Source organism: Ammospiza caudacuta, chromosome 2 (assembly GCF_027887145.1).
Source record: "Ammospiza caudacuta isolate bAmmCau1 chromosome 2, bAmmCau1.pri, whole genome shotgun sequence".
Lineage (NCBI taxonomy): Eukaryota > Metazoa > Chordata > Aves > Passeriformes > Passerellidae > Ammospiza > Ammospiza caudacuta.
This window is the reverse complement of record NC_080594.1, coordinates 63,702,207-63,721,245: the sequence shown is the minus strand read 5'-3', so window position 1 is coordinate 63,721,245 and position 19,039 is coordinate 63,702,207. Positions and strand designations below refer to the sequence as shown.

General features: G+C 34.4%; 1 protein-coding gene across 2 annotated transcripts in view; it reads right to left on the bottom strand.

The window, feature by feature from the left end:
• Nucleotides 1-19,039, bottom strand: part of PCDH17 (protocadherin 17) — an 84,490-nt gene that overhangs the window by 48,380 nt on the left and 17,071 nt on the right. For both annotated transcript variants that reach the window (XM_058825146.1, XM_058825147.1), the window contains exons 2-3: nt 9,320-9,378; nt 8,979-9,151 (exon numbers count right to left, since the gene is read on the bottom strand). In XM_058825146.1, the coding sequence (XP_058681129.1) occupies nt 8,979-9,151; nt 9,320-9,378 (232 nt within the window). The remainder of the gene's footprint in view (nt 1-8,978; nt 9,152-9,319; nt 9,379-19,039) is intronic.

The window sequence follows — 19,039 nt, the reverse complement described above, 5'->3', positions numbered from 1 at the left end:
AATGCTGCATATTATTGTTGGGAAGCACTAGTAATCCACACTCCCTGCAATTCTCTAACATGGTGAGTTCCTCAAGATGAAGATGTTCACAGAGAAGAAGATGAGGAACAGAGCAGAGCAAATAATTGTCTTTCAGTATGTTTTACTCAGGATTGGACAGTGCAATACATCCCCATATTTCATTTTGGCACCATAAAAAGCAGTACTAGAGTGGATCCTCTGGCCCTGGACAGTTTAAAATAAATGTAGATTATCACTGACAAATGTGTATTTAATCTGTTTTAAAAATCTCCAGGAAAGGGTATTCTTTAACTTACAGGGGTAGTCTACTACAGTGCCTACCCCTCTTTATTATGAAGTTCTGTCTCAAATGTAACGTAAATACTTCTCCCAGAAAATTAAACCAAAAGAAAAAAAAATGCAAGCACTATTCTGTTCATAGCAACTTCATATACACAAAGACCTTTATTATGCTTCACTCCAGTCCTTCTTCATTTAAACAGATTCTAAACAAACACTTCTTTCAAACTTCACCTACAGGCGATGTTTCACAAACCTTTATTTTCTGCTGTTATTATACCTCTTTTTTGATTTTGAATCCTTCGAGATCTATCTCTAACATATGTCCATAAACTGCATACTGTAGGTATATCCCTAATTAGAGCATGCTGCAACTCTGGCCCAAATTAAACCACATTTCCCCCTCTGGAAGCCATGGCATAGAAGAAAAGTAGTATGTAAACAAAAAAGGGCCATGAAAAGGACAGTCTCTATTACTGTGCACAGACATCAGGAGATACTCTTTGTTCCAGAAGAACAAAATACAATTAGTAGTATTCCAGCTAAAGCGTTGCTGAATGGAATAATTAACCCTTGTCTCTTATTTAAGACACTTCTCTTTTGTCTTCCCCAGCTGGACATAGAACTATTGATAAATACAATAATTCAGATTTCCAACTAATATGTGTCATCTAATAATATGTGCCATCTTCATGGGAACTCCATCTGCAGAACATTGCTTCTTTTTGGTGAAAAGAATGTGGCTGCAATATGCAATGAGATTTTGTTAAATCTTGTGCACTACTGTGATTTATCATATCAGTATTTTCTGTTGACTTAATAAGAGGAGATACATAAATCATAAAATGATGATTTCAAATGATGAAGAGAGATCTATTTATTTTGTCTTCTCTATATTATTGAACAAACACACATACCTTCATATGTATGGGGTTTTTGTTAATACTCTAATTCTGTGTAAGCTTAATTTAAAGAAACCTGTAAGTACACCATTCAAGGACATTTTCAGACACAGAGCAAGAATAAAGAATAGACTCTCTAGTCCTGTTACAATAGTTTCCTTGATATTAAGTATTCATCCAATATATGAATATATGCCCTAAAATATTCATTAACAAAAGTAAGCACAAGTAGTGAACATCCATTTATCACCCAGGGAAATGCATAAAGCCTGATACTATGAAAACTCTTTATTTTCTGATTTCCTTGTTTCAAAAGTTGTTGATCTTTCTATGCCCCCACTTTTCTTTCAATTTATAAAAAGAATCTGAAAAGAAGAAATGTTAGCCGAAGATAATGATTTTGACATAGAAGGACCTCATCTTACTGAGAACTGCAAATCCTTCCCTTGCTCTTCTGGTGGGAATAAAGTGAAAAGATAACTTATGGATTCTAAGCCTTTCAAGAACAAACTGCAGTACAATAACTGTGCTCAGCCCCAGGAAAGGCAGTGTCAAAACAGAAAGTACAGCAAGGATGTAATGAGATTTCCACTAGTGACAGGGGAGGGATATTCTGCTTTGTTGCCTCTGAAGTAAAGCAGAAAGAGATGAGCACCAACAGCTACAGCACCAAATATTAGAATCTCAGATACGAGACTTATGGTAATAGACTTGTGATCTTGAAGTGCATGGTATGAACTAATTTGCAAATAAGCTCATCAAAGAAAACTCTTCTGAAATTTATGAATACTTTTATTGGTGCAGTCATGAACTTTTCAGATGTTAGTAAGGGCATTATCTAAATTGATTTGATAGTGAAGCGTCCAATGAAAACAAAACAGGTCAAAAATACACACCATTTTCAACCACTGAAGTATTTTTAAACTATAAAATAAGTAGAAATAATGTGGAGGAGACATGAAATTACCTAAAAATGTGGCATGACACACCAAATGGTGCAGAGATGAAATTGTGCTGAATGGCTGTAATCCCTCTCTGCCACAGTGACATATTTGTGTCTACTGATGGAGAAAGCTCTTTCTGTATGTTTTGAAAGTCAGTTATAGAAATTTTCCCCCTTTATCTTTGTCTAAATGCATTAATTGTGGGATATGCTGCTCACAAAATTTCACAGCTACCAGATATATGATGGCAATAATCTGCCAGGTGATGAAACATGCACCTGATTAAAACCCCAGTTTGGCAGAACACAGCACCGGTTGAAATGCAGGATAATGGGCAATTACAGGCAGCAATAATAGGCTAAGGCAATCTGATGCAAACTGTATTCACTGTCACTTCAGCTGCTAGAATGTTTGCACCACTCTTCTATTTTGTGTCAACAAAATAAAGGCAGAGAAGTCATGAGGCATTAAGTGAATATATCCCTTCTCCTGTAGGATGCCACTTCACTTCTTTTTCTGACTTTCCTGCTTCTTTAAGGACAAATATTTTCTTCCTCAGACTTCTCCTTCATTACCTGGATAGCACTGCTTGAAAACCAAAGCTGCTTGTGTACTTCTGAGAAGAGCACACTGTGGTGAAGCTGTGCCTGGGAGCCCTCCCACCTATAACGAGGAAGCACCAAACAAACTGGATTCTGCTTTGAAGCAGTCACACAGCTTCAATCACAAATCTCGACTTGGTATAAATATAGCTGAAATCTAAAAGATGAACTTAAATTGACTGGTAGACTAGGAGATTGTCTAAAAATAGAAGCTAAACCATGAGAGATATTCAACATGATACTCTGAGTGAAAAAAAGTTGGCAGATATGAGAGTTTTCTCTTTATTTTGTCTAAATCCCTCATATAATTTGCTGTAGACATTATACAGCAAAAGATATGTCATAAATTACTAGGTATTAACATGAGAAAAGCTGACAATCATCTGTACAGCAAAGGCAACTGACCTGCTTTTTTCTCTGTAGTTCATTAACTTTGGGTACAAGGGAGAATATAATTCTGATCTCTCAAAAAAAGGGAACTATTGAATAGTTGCACAGTCTAGCTTAGCCCAGGAAACAAAATCTTGCTAAAGTATTATCTAGATCATCTTAAAATGCTTGAGATCAAGACACAGAACATTTGAAACTTTTTATTAGATCTCTCTGACTAAAAGTGAAATATATAAATTTAAAAGTTTAATCCCAATTGAAGTTTCAATATCACCATTCTCAAAGATTTATAAGTGGTATGAAACCAATAATAATGCTGGTAATTCTCATATATTTAGAAGTACTGCTTCACTGAACCAAATGATCACAGCAGAAAAAAGGAAAGAAGTAATGTCAGTGGCTCCAGTGTCATATTGAACTTGCTATGCACACCAGAGTAGATGTCAAAGAATGGTATTATTCTTCATAAAGCTCTGCACTTCTACCTACATTTAAATCTTAAAATCTCATTATTAGAATAAGGCCAAAATCAAATATCTCCAGCTTATTGATAACTAATTTTGTCAAACAGAAACAGTTACATTACAGATAAGTTTTCTCTGACCTATGCTAGTCCTCATCTAGGATCATACATGTGCTTGCATAAAACACAAAATCAAAAGAAAAGATGAAAAAAATATATAGAAAAGAACAAACAGAAGCAGAAAATGCAAGACTCAATACCTCATTTTATGTGGGCTTCACATAAAAATTTCCAGAATTTACAATTCTAGAAACAGATTCTACTACTGAGACATACCAAAAAAAGGAAAGAGATCCTCAATACAGTTGCTCTTATAGCTTTCCTGGAAATCAATTCATCAGATGAAATTGGAAAATAGATACTGTGCACAAGTAAACAGCAAGTTAGCATCTTACCTGACCATATTAGAAGTTAGCAAGTAAGAAAGGATGATAGTGCTGGACATAAAGACTATTAAGTGGTGTCAGAGCAAGAAGGGCAGTCTGACAGATATTCTGAGCACAGAGAGAATACGATAGATGTTCTGTCCCGACGAGAAAACCCATGGGAGGAAGCATTGTTGAACAAAAGATTTCACATGCTGTGCCAGCTCCTGGAGATTCCAAGCCTCCATCAGTTTCTCAGAAAAGGCCATCACCAGTTTTGCAAACTTTGAAAAGGAATATTTCTCCACAATCTTCTTTTCCTATTATCTCATTAAGCTGGTGTATTCATAAAAGAACTCATCATCCCCAATGGCATGGAAAGCATTGGTGGTGATGTCAGACAGCAGAAATGGGCTTGATGAACTTTCTGCACTTATCAGTCTAGACTGATTCTAACTCAGTTAAACAGAATGGATTTTAATTATCCAAAAGACTCTAGCAAGATTATGCCAAGAAAATTAATGGATAGCCCAGAAAAATTGCGGTAAAAATTTTTTGTAATTTTTGCTCTGCTGCAGATGGATAATGCAGGATACCTGATTTCTAGGATCAGTCTTGTTCAGAAACGGAGACTGCAGATGAACAAGTTACTACAGACCTGTTATGTGAACACGTTCAGTGGGCGAACACAAAGGGTAACAAACTGTTCTTAGAGAGTCTTTAGAACGGATATAATTTTTATTTCTAAGACTTACATGCAGAACTGCATCAGTTGTGATGCAAATGTATTTTTGTTGTGATGAAGAAAGAGCTATTATATTTTCAAATCACACTTAGTATCACTTTTTTTTCCTGTAGATACATTACATTTCTTTATATTAGTAACAATACCCTACACTAAAATGGCGCTCTTTTACAGAGCAGCCTGATGGGCAGCCTCGGTCCTAGAGGGGACCCTGACAACTATGCTATGGAGAGTTTCATTTCACCCTTCCTCCAAGCAGTTGCTTCTGGTTATTTTCTTTATTCTCAGGATCCACACTATTGTTATGAGGCAACAGCATATGCAGAAATGGCTCTTCTATGGGATGCCAGCGTGAATGGCAAGAAACTGTGTTGAAAGAAAGATGTAACGCACAGTGATAAAGCAAAAACTCAACAAAGCTACTGAATTTGGAGATATTTAATCCCTTGAAGTTTTTTTGACAAACACATGAAAGTGTAGATTTACAATGGAACAAGAAAACACAGACAGAAGAAAAAAAAAAAAACAAAGGAAAAAGAAACTTAAAATTCCTGGGGAAACCTAACAAAGACAATATGAGTAACTACAGAAAAATCCATAACTTGGTATTCTTTACTGATTATAAGGTAAGCATATGCAGGATTCGCTAAGTATAAAATTAACATCTTGCTGTTTTACGTCTCCCTTGTAGATATTATTGTTTATGTTTTATGGGTTATGATATAATTTCCAGCTTTTAAAGAAATAGAGATTATTGCTGTTATTCTTAAACCATACCATACAAAACAATTACTCTGTTATTTAAATGCAAAAAGTGAGTATTACATGCTACAATAGATGTGTTCAAAACTAATAATTCTTGTAAGACTTCTGTGTAGGGTGATCTCAAACTGTCCAAACTAGTGATAGGGTTTAAAGTATCAGCAATAGAAGTGGAAAAAAAGGCAAACAAAACTAATTTATCCAAAAGCATTCTATTAAAAGACTAGCAGGTATATGGAAAAAGCTGTTTAGTAAGACAGCTGATTAAGATAGCACAAGTAAGCTTAAGAGACTATAAGAGATATTCTTATGCAGAAAGTGGCTTGGATATAACAGCAAGAGAGTATAAGGCTGAGATGAGGTATCTAAAGTGGGACGTGCTTATTTTAACACAAGAGTTACTGTCATGATAATTTTTACAATTTGGGGGGGCGTTCTGCTTTCCTTTCATTAAGGCCATTTTATAAGCATTTCATTAATTATCAGATTAATTATATCTAATTTCAATTGTCTTTCTCATTTGTGAAAATGTTTAAAATCACTACCAGACAAAACTTGCTATCAAGATATATTTTCCTTGAAATCAACTATTTCAATAGTAAACTGACAGGCTCTATCATTCACTGTTTTCATTAATCAAATGAAAATCATAAAGTAATCTTGATTGCTTTCCATCTCATGCTGAAATCAGAAGACATCTTGTCTACAAAAAATTATTTTCATAAAATTTCCTACTTTGTTACTGAGAGAAGCACAATTGCTGTAGTGCTGCCAACACACTTTTTATCACAGTATGGCCTTTTAATTTGGGCTAGAGTAGTCAAAACTGTAGTCAAAACACTGGTACAACTAGAATGCTTATTACTGCCATAGTCAGAATTGTTTGTTTGGAACACCATGAAGAATATGTCAAACTTAACTCATTTTTTTAATTAGGATTCTCACATCAAGATCCTAACTTCACAGTTAATCCAGATAATTTTTCAATAATTTCATAAGATTTAATATTTAGTGTTGTTCTAATAGCAGAAGCCAAAGTATTTTAAATATCTTTAAAAGACAATAATCAAGCCTAGAATATGGCTACAAAATAGTGAATTCCCATCCCTGTATAATCCAGAATGATGACAGAACCACAACTTCTGATATTGCTTCAGGCATTGCTGGAGACAATTGTTGCTAGCAAACTTTCCATCTCCTTTACCCAGAAAACAATTTTTCTCTAAAGAAAAATTAAATTATTTTTCTATCTTAATCACATATATCATATTTCTTACCCTACTTCAACTTGGCTTATGACTAGAGAAAACAATTTTATTTGTCTACTTTGAAAAGAGAAATATTACGTTGGGCTAAGAACCCTAATCATACTAAGCTCAATGACAAGTAATCATTGATTTCATTGGGAACAGCACATAGCATCACATTTGTTACTGTGATGGCCTGAAATCCCATAAGGTGCTTGATGCAGGTTCAGTTTTCATATTATAACAATGATTTCATTATAGCACACTAGAGACGGAAGAGTTCATTCAAGCAAACAAATTTATATCATTACTATTTGTAATTATATTTGGAGGAAAGAAAAATATTAAAAAAAAGGAAAAAATAGTTTGTCTCTCTATCCCCATAATTTTATTGCCTTCAGCAAAGAAATTCACATAAACAGCCACTGCTGTAGATCAGTGGTTGACAGTACTTAACGTCCACAATTCAATATATATTTCACAAGAACATGAGGAATTCATCTGAGTGATTGGAATAAATTTTCCACGATGAATAGGGCAGCTCAACTAGGTATAATGACAAATGCAAACCTGCATATAACTCTTTGCATTATAATCAAATTAAGCAATGGGAATGGTTGGCATAATGCGCTTACTAGATTGCATATATTTTGCCCAGAATTGAGTTTGATGCTGCTAGACAAACTGCAGTATTATGAACACTGGCCATACAGTCCTTTTCTTAAAAAAACCACTCATTTTTAATCTGAATACTAGATAGTTTCCTAGTTAAACTTTAAAAATTTGAAAGCTCTTTCATTGCTATACTTGATAGATGGAAATCCAGAATTTTTGTCTTCATGTCACACAAAACTGAGAGAATAAGACATATGTTCAAATAGCTTCTTTAAAAAAAAATCCTGCACTGCATCTTTATACAGATCAATGTCCAATTATAAACAGAGAGTTGCTGTGGCAAAAGGTCAGGAAAAAATAATCTTTCCGGCATTTATTACTTGGAAAATAAGGTCACATATAAGGTCAACCTCCAAATGTATACAGAATAAATTATACTGCAGCATTCTAAATATTCTGCACTGCAAAAATTATACTGCAATTTCAACATGATCAGAAAAATGAAGTTGAATATGTATTTCCTTATGACTGTACTACACATCAGACTAAGCTAAGAGGTGAAAAACTGAGGTCCAATTAATCAACAATTAATAAAAAGCTAATCAGATATTTCTGCTTAATTAGAAATATAACTTCTTATTAAGGCTGACTGATTTAATAATTTCCTAACTATCTTTAACACTGAGATACCCTCCCCACAACACAGTAAAATGGAAAACAGAAAACATTTAAAAATCATTCTGTGATGCACTTCTTTATTGCTTACAGCATAGAAGTAAAACATAAAGGCAGAGAATGCTCCAGTGCTTTGTCTGTCTGACTCTCTACAAAAAAGAAGTGCATCTTTGGAAATAAAAGACCTCCTAATTAGATAAAACACATCTGAAAAAAAAAAAGAATTGGACAAAATTTGAGGAAATAATTATGCTTGTTTGTCAGAATGAATGTTGGCAGAGAACATTGTCATTGTCCTGATCTAAGTAATTTTACTGTTTCACAGACAGTCTCAATCTTTGCTATCTTCACAGGACGTGAATGAAGGTATACTGAAAATAAGATTTGATTAGTATATGACAATTCTTACAGTACTCTTAGTTGTGAAATCAAAATTATAAATAGGAAAATGCATCCATGAAATAAAAACATCTTCTGATTCATTTTTACTCTTTTCTTTTATGCAAAGCATTTTCTTTTCCTCTTCTCCAAACTACATGAAGAATATAAATGACTGGTGTTATCTGTTGCAGTCGTGTCTAGTTTGAATTTCCAAATCAGGCTTTGACAGAAGGATTGTATATAATATATCACAGGCAATGCCAGTGGTGATAGAGTATATTCTAATAATTTTCAAAAGTACTAATTTATTTTTTTTTTAATCTGCTTTGGACACTTGTGATTTCATTTCATGTTTATTCTGAAAGATACTGTGTTCTTTTTTCTGGGCTAGTGACAAGATTTACTGTTTTCTCTGATAATTATATCAGTGGTTTATTCCTTCCTAATAAACCACAACTGCAATACTAATAGGTTGATAATGATGTTTTAGACTTTACGCTTTTGTAGGCATTGTAGACTTCACTCACCTTGTTCAAGTGGCTGGCTTTTAGTTGAAGTAGTTTTCATCTTGAGTGCCTCCCTAACAGACATGTCACAGCAGGAGCCTTTGTTAGTGTCTTGGTCACTGTCAGCCTGATCACTGTCCCCATGCCCGCTGTCCCTCAAGCTGGCTCTTTCTGGATCCTTGAACGTGGAGCTACTGAAAAACATATTGAAAAAAAAGAAAAAAAAAAAAAAAGAAAAAAAAAAGAGAGAGAGAGAGAGAGTGTTGTATTTACTTGTTCTAAGTTGAATTGTACTCTCTGGCAAAGCAATTTTGACAAGAATGCAAATGGGGAAGCCAAGAAAGTTATTTAATAGGCCTTACCTTTGAACAAACTGCTGCCTGCTGCCCATGTAATTGGGCTCTGCGGGAAAATTGTCTGTCTGTGAAAGAGAAGGAAAAAAATACGTGTAGTTGTACACTGGACAAATCTCCTGCAGAGCAACAAGATTTCCTAGAGGAGAAATGATTAATAATTCAAAAATTCCCTTAATCTTCAGATTTGTACATTTTAATTAAATTGGAAAATGCTGGCATGTAATTATGTGCTCAGAACAATTAAATGATTCCGGTCCACAAATTACCTGCTAAAGTAAACAATGAAGCTCCAATAAGTGGCATTCTCTGTTAGTAACCTAACAGATGACACTGTTTATGTTTTTTCCTTAGATAGATATTAAGACTGATGGTTATTGAAAATGAGAGAAAAAAGTAACTCTTTAATATTAAAAAAGTGAATTATTCAATAATACTAATTTTTAATCATAATTACATCATCTACTGGGATTCTGAAGCTCCTACTGCTGTAATACAGTTTTGTATGCTGCTATATTACACTTGAATTGAAAAAAATAAACAAAAAATCAAGAAAATTTATGGCTGATTAACTGTGGGGTTTCTCAGATGCTACTGGAAAAATGCAAGTATGAAAATATTTGGATTTCCTCTTTAATTTTCATCAGTATTAATATCTATTTCAGAATAATGAGAACCACACATGCAAACGAGAATATTGAATGATCACTGCTGACAAGTAGTTTTTAAAAGAAGATACTTTCATTAAGTCTGTCATGTATATTTTTAGCAGCATGAGCCAAGTAACTGTAGAAGCAGAAGTATTAAGAGGATCCAGACCAACATGGAGTCCTGCCAAAGGGAACTGAATTCCCCTTGTATCATTAGCTGAAGTTCTTTGGGAGAAAGAGAGACTGCATCATTCAGAAAACTCCGCATACTGTACATTCACGCACGTCACTTCTTCTTGCAGCTGACCTAGCGACAGAGCTTCTACTGTTTTCTGCATCACTTCACATCACACCACTCTGCTCCGCAGCAGCTCCGGCTTTCACAGCAGCATCCAGCGGATCAGTATCCGTAACGCGGCCAGCACTCAATTAACGGAGCTGAGGGCCTGAGGTTTAATGTCCACAGCAAGTGCTTACACAGGTGACTGGGATCTTAGATATCTGGACTTCCCTGCCACTCCCCATTCCCCATTTTTTAATCTTTGTTTTGGTTTTATCAGTAGGAGGTAATTAGAAATATTTGCTACTTCTGTATGGTTGGAGTATTTGAGCTTGGAAAAGAGGCAAAAAGTTTTATCCAGAATTTAAGTCACTGCTGTTTGCGACAGAAATTGGGCAGACACCTGTTACTCACAAGGGATTTGTGAAATAGATGTGCTTGTATACCATGGATGTATTTGTGTCTTAGAGAAGGGGTGGAAAATACAGAACTATCTTCTGTTCAGCATGTATGTCAATGTACACTGCACTTTCCTCTAGTTTCTAAATTCTTTTGTTCAAAAAATAAGATTATAACACATACTATGTTCACATCCATCCTAGCTTTAGTAAATGCAATTAGAATAAAAGTTCATCTTCACATTTAGTATGTATCAAGTTAGAAAAAACAAATATTGGAAACAACAAAAAAAGGAGTTATATTTCAGCCTTCTGGTGTGTATACCTCAAATGCATATTTTGGAAGCAGCTATAATTCCACTGTTTCTTTTCTTCTCTCAAGTTTTAAGCTAGTATCTCTCTTTTCTGCATCAAAAAGAGATATGTACATACACTCATATACAACCATTATGGCACTTAAAGAACCCATCACTCATCAACCTGAATAAACCTTTGCAACTGCAGAACTCGTGTCTCTTTTTTACGTCTAATATCTGAAATAGAGATATCCAGGAAAACTGACCTTATGCTTTTACTTACGTAAGACATCTGTCTCCTCCTAAACACAGCTGCTACCAGAATCAACATTTCCATTTTTCATGACAGTCAAAATGCCTGCTATAAACTGCTTCTTCATTAATTCTCTGCCATTAAAAGCCACACTTTTGTCCTGAAAATAATTTTAATTACTCCTTTTTGATGGTTCTAAGAACTTAACTGTAAACTGGACCACTGTAAGAATAAGTCATACTTTTTGTCTCTGCTTTTTCATAGCAAAAAGTATTTCATACATCCTGGATGAGCCAATATACAGATATTAAAATAAAAGATATGGCCACATCTTAGCTGCTGAGAAGTTCTGCATTTATGGTAATCACTAAAGACCTTTAACTAGATAATAATTTGACCAATTACCTTCATATTGCATTTTGCTTCAATACTATGAATTGGGTGCCATGTTACAGCAAGTTCATTATTACAAAAGAACAAATGTAAGTACTTGATGATCATATACAGACTTAGAGCTCAGAGTTGAATACTGTTCTTTCTGTACTAAAAGCATTAGCCCTTCTTCTATGAATTATGAAGGTATAATGTTTGTATTGAGCTGTAACAGCCCTCTGAAATACAGGCATCAAAGGGAGGACGGTTTCATGTATGAAAATATCTATTAAATTTGTGATAAATAAAATAAAATAATTTTAAGGTTTGACAGTTTAGAGGAATCTTAGAAATGCAAACATCTGCTTCACAATGGATGAGAGAGATGAATGTTTAACACGTCTAACTCCCTTAAAATCTTTTTTTTTTTTGTTTTAATCCCAGTTGAAGGGAGAGGTCATATACTTAAATTTTTTACACTTTAACATTTATGGAAGTGATATTACACATTCCAGCTCATAAATTAATCATACCTCTTTAAATTGCATAGCTGTAACTCAAAGAAACAAATACTACCTAAAAAGTCTAAAAACCCTCTTGTTCTTCTCTGGATATACAGTCCTTTCCAGGACAACAAAATCACCAAAACTCTGGAGTTCCAGTTAAAGGTAGGTCACAGTTCACCTGCAGAAAACCACCTAAATTCTAGTCAGCTACTCTAGCTAATCAGCCAAAATCCCTCAATGTGACTTCGATAAATACAAACTATCCCATTTGGTCATCTATTGTCAGGTACATCATACTCCTGGGGAGCATCATTGGCATAGGGGAATCTTGACAACCAGCAAGATGTCCAGTGCAATAGCTAAAGCTAAATAAGATGCATCAGGTCAGAAGTGAATTGCCTGGAATTGCAGTCTGCTGCTAAATAACCGAAAATTATTCAAATGCCAGCATCGTTAACTTTCTGAAGAACAAAATAAAACAAATTCCACCCTTGTTCTCACCCTCCCTCCAAAAAAATCTCCAGGAACAATCTGTCTCCAAAAGTCACCAGAGTTAAATGGTAAAGAAACGTGATTTTTTTTATCTCTGTAATTCAAGACTGCGGGCTGGAGTATCAACTAGATCACCAGCAGCTTCCACAGCACAGGTTGTCCAGTAGCAGGACAAATGCTATCTAAAATTTAAAAAAAAAGCAATAATGTCCACTGCCATCAGAAAACTAAAGTCTGTGATACCAAACTAACTGTCCAAAGCCATTTTAGAGAAGCAGCCGTGGTTTTATGGCCCATTTTCACAGATTAGGGGAACCAGCTAATTTCCAATGAGAGGATGCTGTTAAACCATTCAACAGATATTCTTTTTTTGACAGTTGCTGTAACAGACCTTTACAAATATTTTCTTTTACCTATCTGTTCTAATATGTGACTCTGGATCAAATATAAAATTTTAGGAATACCGTCATTAGTTTAATGTTGCAGAAAAATGTCTGAGGATTTCTGTACAAGCATTTGATACAGCTTTCTCAGAAGCTGAAGCTCATTAAAAAAAGCCATTTAAAAAGAGGTCAGAATGCATAGTAACCTTTCAAAAGCTGCAAAAATTTAAAAAGAAAGGGTTACATCCTTTCAGAAAATATACAGTTTGATTTTGTTACCATTTCAGTGAATTGAAGAGAAGGAAAATAAAAGAAGAGGCATATTAAACCTGTGCAAAATATACTTTTCATAGAATCATAGAACAGTCTGGGTTGGAAGAGACCTTAAATTTCATCACCCCATAATGGATAGGGATACCCATTCTCTCCCCATAAAGGGTAGGGATACCTTGCACCAGTTCAGGTTGCTCAAAGACCCACCCAACTTGGTGTTGAATACCCCCAGGGATGGAGCACCCAGAGCTTCCCTAGGTAACTTGAGCTGGTTAGATTTTCTAGATTTTCTGGTATGGAATTTCAAATGTGACAATATAATTGCTAAAGTCCAATAATGGGACTTGGAAAATCATTAACTGGACAGTGTTTTCATGAACAGCACATAGAATATCTTTCCAAGTGCATCAACTGTCAACAAAACTATTCAGTTTATTGCACCTGTCAGGACTTGTATATTATGACCACACGAGGACCTAGATAAGCCAAAATTGTTGCCAAGTATAGGTCTCACATGGTATATTTGGAATACTAGATTTTGTAGATTCAGAAATAAAGCCATTCAAAATTTTGAAAGTCAACTGTTAAGTTTCTACTAATTAATTCTGGAATGGCTATAGTTTCCAAAAGTTTAATTTAGAGAAAGGATAATGAAAAATTATAGCCAAGAACAGAGTATGAGAAACAAATTCTTCACAGGATCCATTAACCTTAAATAAACCCATAAGAAAAAAACCAGTAAAAGCCTCATCACTGGAAACAGCTTGAACCAGCCTGGGCCAAGCATTACACAATGAATTATGGACAATATTTTTAGCAATGGGCTATATTAATCTCTTATCCTTTTTTTTATCTTTTCATAAATTCATATTCACAAGGTATATGTGTTTACTTCTGTTGAAATATTATGCTATTTTTATAGATACAAAGGTGTCCTACTGTGGCTCTGCACACACTATTTTTTTTTAATTCAGGATTAGAATTACAGCACCATATTAATCAATCAGGTTTCAAAAATCTGCTATTGCTCAGTAAGAGAACAGTAGATAAACTTCACGAGTCTTCTGCTTTCAAGAATTGCTGCAAAAAGCAGACTGTTTCTTAAAAATTAGAGGTTCCTAGCTATTTTTCTCTTTCTCTTTACTTTTTAATAAAAACATTTTTATGCCACAGTTTCGAAGATTTCTAGCAATATTTATTGTATCCCATACTGTTTGAATAAAATTAGAGAATTTTTTTTTTAAAAAGGATTTGCAACTCAACAGGTCTGTCTAATAAAAAAATTAAAAAGTCAATGCCTACAAAGGAAAAGAGGAGGTCAGAAAGAAAGAGACAGGGACAGAGAGAGAAATCCAATATTTAAGTATTCTTGACAAACTATGCCTAGAAATAATTGTCATATAAGGAAAAGATGTACTCCAAAATATGTAAAAAAGACTTAGACATTAATCAGATTTATGAATATTAGATGACTAGAATATTCATAATTTTTTCTCAGAATTACAAGAAGAAGTATCACATTTTCTGAAATTATTTAATGCAGCTCCATTTTATGTAGGTGTTCATACCTGGAACTATAATAAAGCAAAATGTCTTTGCTGACTCTAACTTCTTTTTAATTAAACATTAAATGCAAAAATGAAATGAAACATCTCTCACCTTTATCAGACTGCCACTTAATATCTAATTCAAGCATCTTCTGTGCCTTTTCTTTAAAAGCTGAATTCCAAGTATTCACCCTTCCCCCATGAAACAAAGATCTTATATAATGGTAATCTCTTCTGGAGGCAAAAGAATTGTATTCTGCCAAATTGAGTTTTGAAAGAGCAGACAATTGTCTTCATTTTGTTAGGAACAGTGTGGGTTCAACATAGTACAATTTTTCACAAAGACTTCTCAGTGTAAGACTGCCAGTGAGTGTGTATAGTAGTTTTTGCTTCCACAAGATTTACTTCATTAAGAAAATTCACTATCCCAATAGCAAAAACAAACAACAACAAAACCAAAAACTGGCCATAAACCTCTCATAAGTTATTCTACTCCTTTCAAGGACAAAATTAAATAGGCTATTTAAAAAAAAAAATATTATCCTACTATGTGCTCTCCACTCTCATTCCTTTGAAAATGCTTTTGATATATAATTTATATGACTTGTACATATTTGGGAAATTTCACACTTGCTGCAAGATGTGTATTTTGGTGTTAAAAGTCCTACAGTGTGTTTATGTGAATTTTTGACATATACAGCATTCTTCAAAAGCACATTGAAAACACAGGGCAGTAAAAGCAGTCAAATGCACAAGGCAATATCATTCATGAAGCTGCTGTACTCTCTCTTAAAGTGTTGGTTGGTGGCTCGTGTTTTCTCTTTCTCTTGAAAGAGAAAAGCAAAACTGTGAGAGGAACAGGTCTTGAGCTCTTCAGCCAATCGCACAGTGACTTCTGAAAAGTGAAACTCTGAGGACAGACACTACCATCCTCTCCCATAAGCAAAGGAATGCAGGTCTCCCTGTATAAATGCCTAATCCATGCACTGTTTTCACTTAGCAAGTACCATGTTTGTTACCAAAATTAATTATTGTTGATTTATTGGTTAGGGTATCATACTAAGTCATTGTAGATTATTTCAGTTGTTTTCACTATTTGTTTAATGAAATTAACTATTTTTTAAATTTTTACAAGTGTTTATTCTGCAAGGCATAGGACACTAAAGATGGCAGAAGCCTGGGCTGTGGGAATTTAACACAGTGCAAGGATTAGAAATCACAAGGCTCAGACAAGGTTCCTCTCATCTCACTGATGATTGCACCAAGTCAGAAGACTGAAGAAGCTAAAAAGGTCACTACAGAATGACATAATTTTAAGTGATCCTGGTAAAAAATAGACCTGAGTGACATTCAAAAGATGAGGTGAGACCAGACCCACATCAGGCTTTCTGATATGAAATAAAAGATTTAAGCATTACAGGAACAAGCTTGTCTCCGTTGGCAGGGAAGTCAGCTCAACAGAAGCCTTCAGCTTCTCTACCAGTGCAGGATGCGTGTTTAAGGTCAGACATCTCTCTCTAAGAAAGATGTGACGAAGAAAAACTGGGGAAACTGAACCCAAAACTTTCTCCTATGGAAAAGGGAATCAAGATTTTCCAGACCAAACTCAGATTGCTGGGTTTTTTACAATTAATTCAGGTTTCTGAGCCTTATTTTATTTTGCACTGGAGAAACATGAAGTGCAATGAAATTAGCATGATCCCAGAAGAGAATGTGGAAAGTTGTCAAATGTGACTAGGAAAAAGGAATTGTAATATGAGTTCTGAAGTTGAACTATATTTTGGAGAAGATGCAAGATAAGAATGTAGGAAGAAGTGCCAAACATCACACCACAGAAAGAGCTCAAGCTGAAAGTACAATAACATTATCACAGCGTCGATAAATAAACATAATGAAATTCATGACATATTATTGCATTGCTCTGCACTGCCGCTATTCATTTAAAAATGATGAACACATTTAAAATAATTCACAAGTTGTCAAATGCCTGTGAGCGCTGCAGTCAGACTGGTGTTGTAACAAGCATTTGTAAAGGTCTTACAAGAGAGCTTTACACAACTTATAGCAAAGCAAAGATGGAAGAATGGGAAGACAAAACAATAACTGCACCTGAATCTGCTAGTACAGTTGCATCCAATAAATTTACACTGCTCACCAATGATATGTACTTACTGAAGCTACTCTGTCAATAAAAACCACATTAAGAACCTTTTGAAAGAGCTTCCCTGTCAATTAGGATGTAGATACATTCTATCGCTCCAGTTTTCCTGTCAATTTAATATACTGGATCATATTAACAGTACTGGCTTGTCAATAAGGCAAATCCGAATCCTATTAATAGAGTTACAGTGCCAATATAATCGGCTTCCCATTTATTGAGCTTCCCAGTATTTGGGAAAGCTGTGAAATGGGATTATAAGGTTAGGTTACATACATCTGTCTCTATATTATATAAATATTTCAGGAATTATGTCCTGTTGTGTAAAGAAATACATGTAACCACTTTTTTCCATTACAAAAACTTCAGATGACAGAACAGCATAATAGTTTGCCATTGCTGAGAAAACATTAAATTATCCTCATTTATCACATTGTTTCCTGCTTTCACTAAGTAAAACTGCTATTTTGTGACACAGTCTACTTGTGTGCCACACATATAGATCTGCTAAGAGATGTAGGCACTTCACCCACCCCACTCTCCAACCTCCCCCCCCCCCAAAAGGATAATATCTGCTTCAGAGCACAAAAGGAAAGAGATAAAATATATTTTGGAAACAAAATACAAAGCACTCCACAGTTTCAATCTGTATTTAGCCGTTGTGCTGTGCTGTATAGTCTTTGTGGAAATGAAACATGTAAGTATAATTCTCGTGTAACAGAAATCCCCAGAAATAATAACTAAAAGGTAATAGTTCATGAATTAAAAAATAGCAGAAATTCAGCAAACCTTCTATTTAATAGAAGTCTTAATGAAGTTGAACATTAGTTGCTTTTAACCACATTCAATATGAAATAACTACTTTCACTGGATTAGTAGAACATGCAAGAGACCGTTAAATCTGATTATATATTAAAAAAAAAGTAAAGAAAAGAAAAAAAGTAATTGCATTAAAATATACTCGGTATTCTCTTACCAAATTAACTCTCTAAATCTGACTTGAAAATATGGATTTAAGAAAATATGGTTCAAAAATGACAGTTAAGGGTCAATGAATCAAGCTACCCATTATATTTTCTGGTAGCAGATGGGTGCAATGAAACCTAATGATTGAATTTGAAACGCTTTAATGCTCCTTTTATCTATGGCTCCCACCATGTTGAGTCTACCTTAGTATTCCTAACAGATATTATGTTTACTGCATAGCAGACTCAATTACAATTAGCTAACTAGAATGAAATCTGCACTTATCACAATATCCAGCTTATTCTAAGAATATCATACCATGAACTCAAAATAACAATACATATAGGAGTGTGTATTTGATAGCATTTGTCGGTTGGATTTGTTTTGATTTTTCATGTTAAATATGAAGTCTAGAATTTAAAGGAAATTTAAAAATAAAGGCAAGACTTTTGAAATACTGCCTTGAAATGTAAGGATATGAGGATATGATCAAAGTATTTGTTTAGAATTTAAAAATGTTTAGAACCCATTTTTCTGCCTGAGAACAAGTGTATTTTCTTTCTTTCTTTCTTTCTTTCTTTCTTTCTTTCTTTCTTTCTTTCTTTCTTTCTTTCTTTCTTTCTTTCTTTCTTTCTTTCTTTCTTTCTTTCTTTCTTTCTTTCTTTCTTTTCTCTCTTTCTTTTTTCTTCTTTTCTCTCTCTTCCTCTCTTTCTTTCTGTCTTTCACATTCAATGTTGATCTCCTGGCTTTATTTTTTTTTTAATTTTGAGACTTACTTAGCAGAAATTCTCAGTGAAGCCAGTAAGTAAAGTGAAATTTTTTCCTATTCTTACCACTGCTTATTTCCTGTTTCTAAGAGCAACATAACCCAAATGTTTTCTGAACAGATAAAAGCTTATAAACACCACAGTACTAGATGGTGGAGAAGGAGAACAAATTATGGCCTTTAGAAACTGTTAATCTGTTTTGTACTTATCATATTTAGTAAGGAGAAAACAGAGACACTGGATATTCAAAATCTGTTAACTTTGTGTTAACATCTACCCAGTATGTTTACCTTTTTCTGTCCAACCCACACTCGCACTAAAGGCAACAATAAAACTCCCACAAGCCATGACCTGAGGTCCAGCGAAATCAATGGGTGTTTTCAAACTG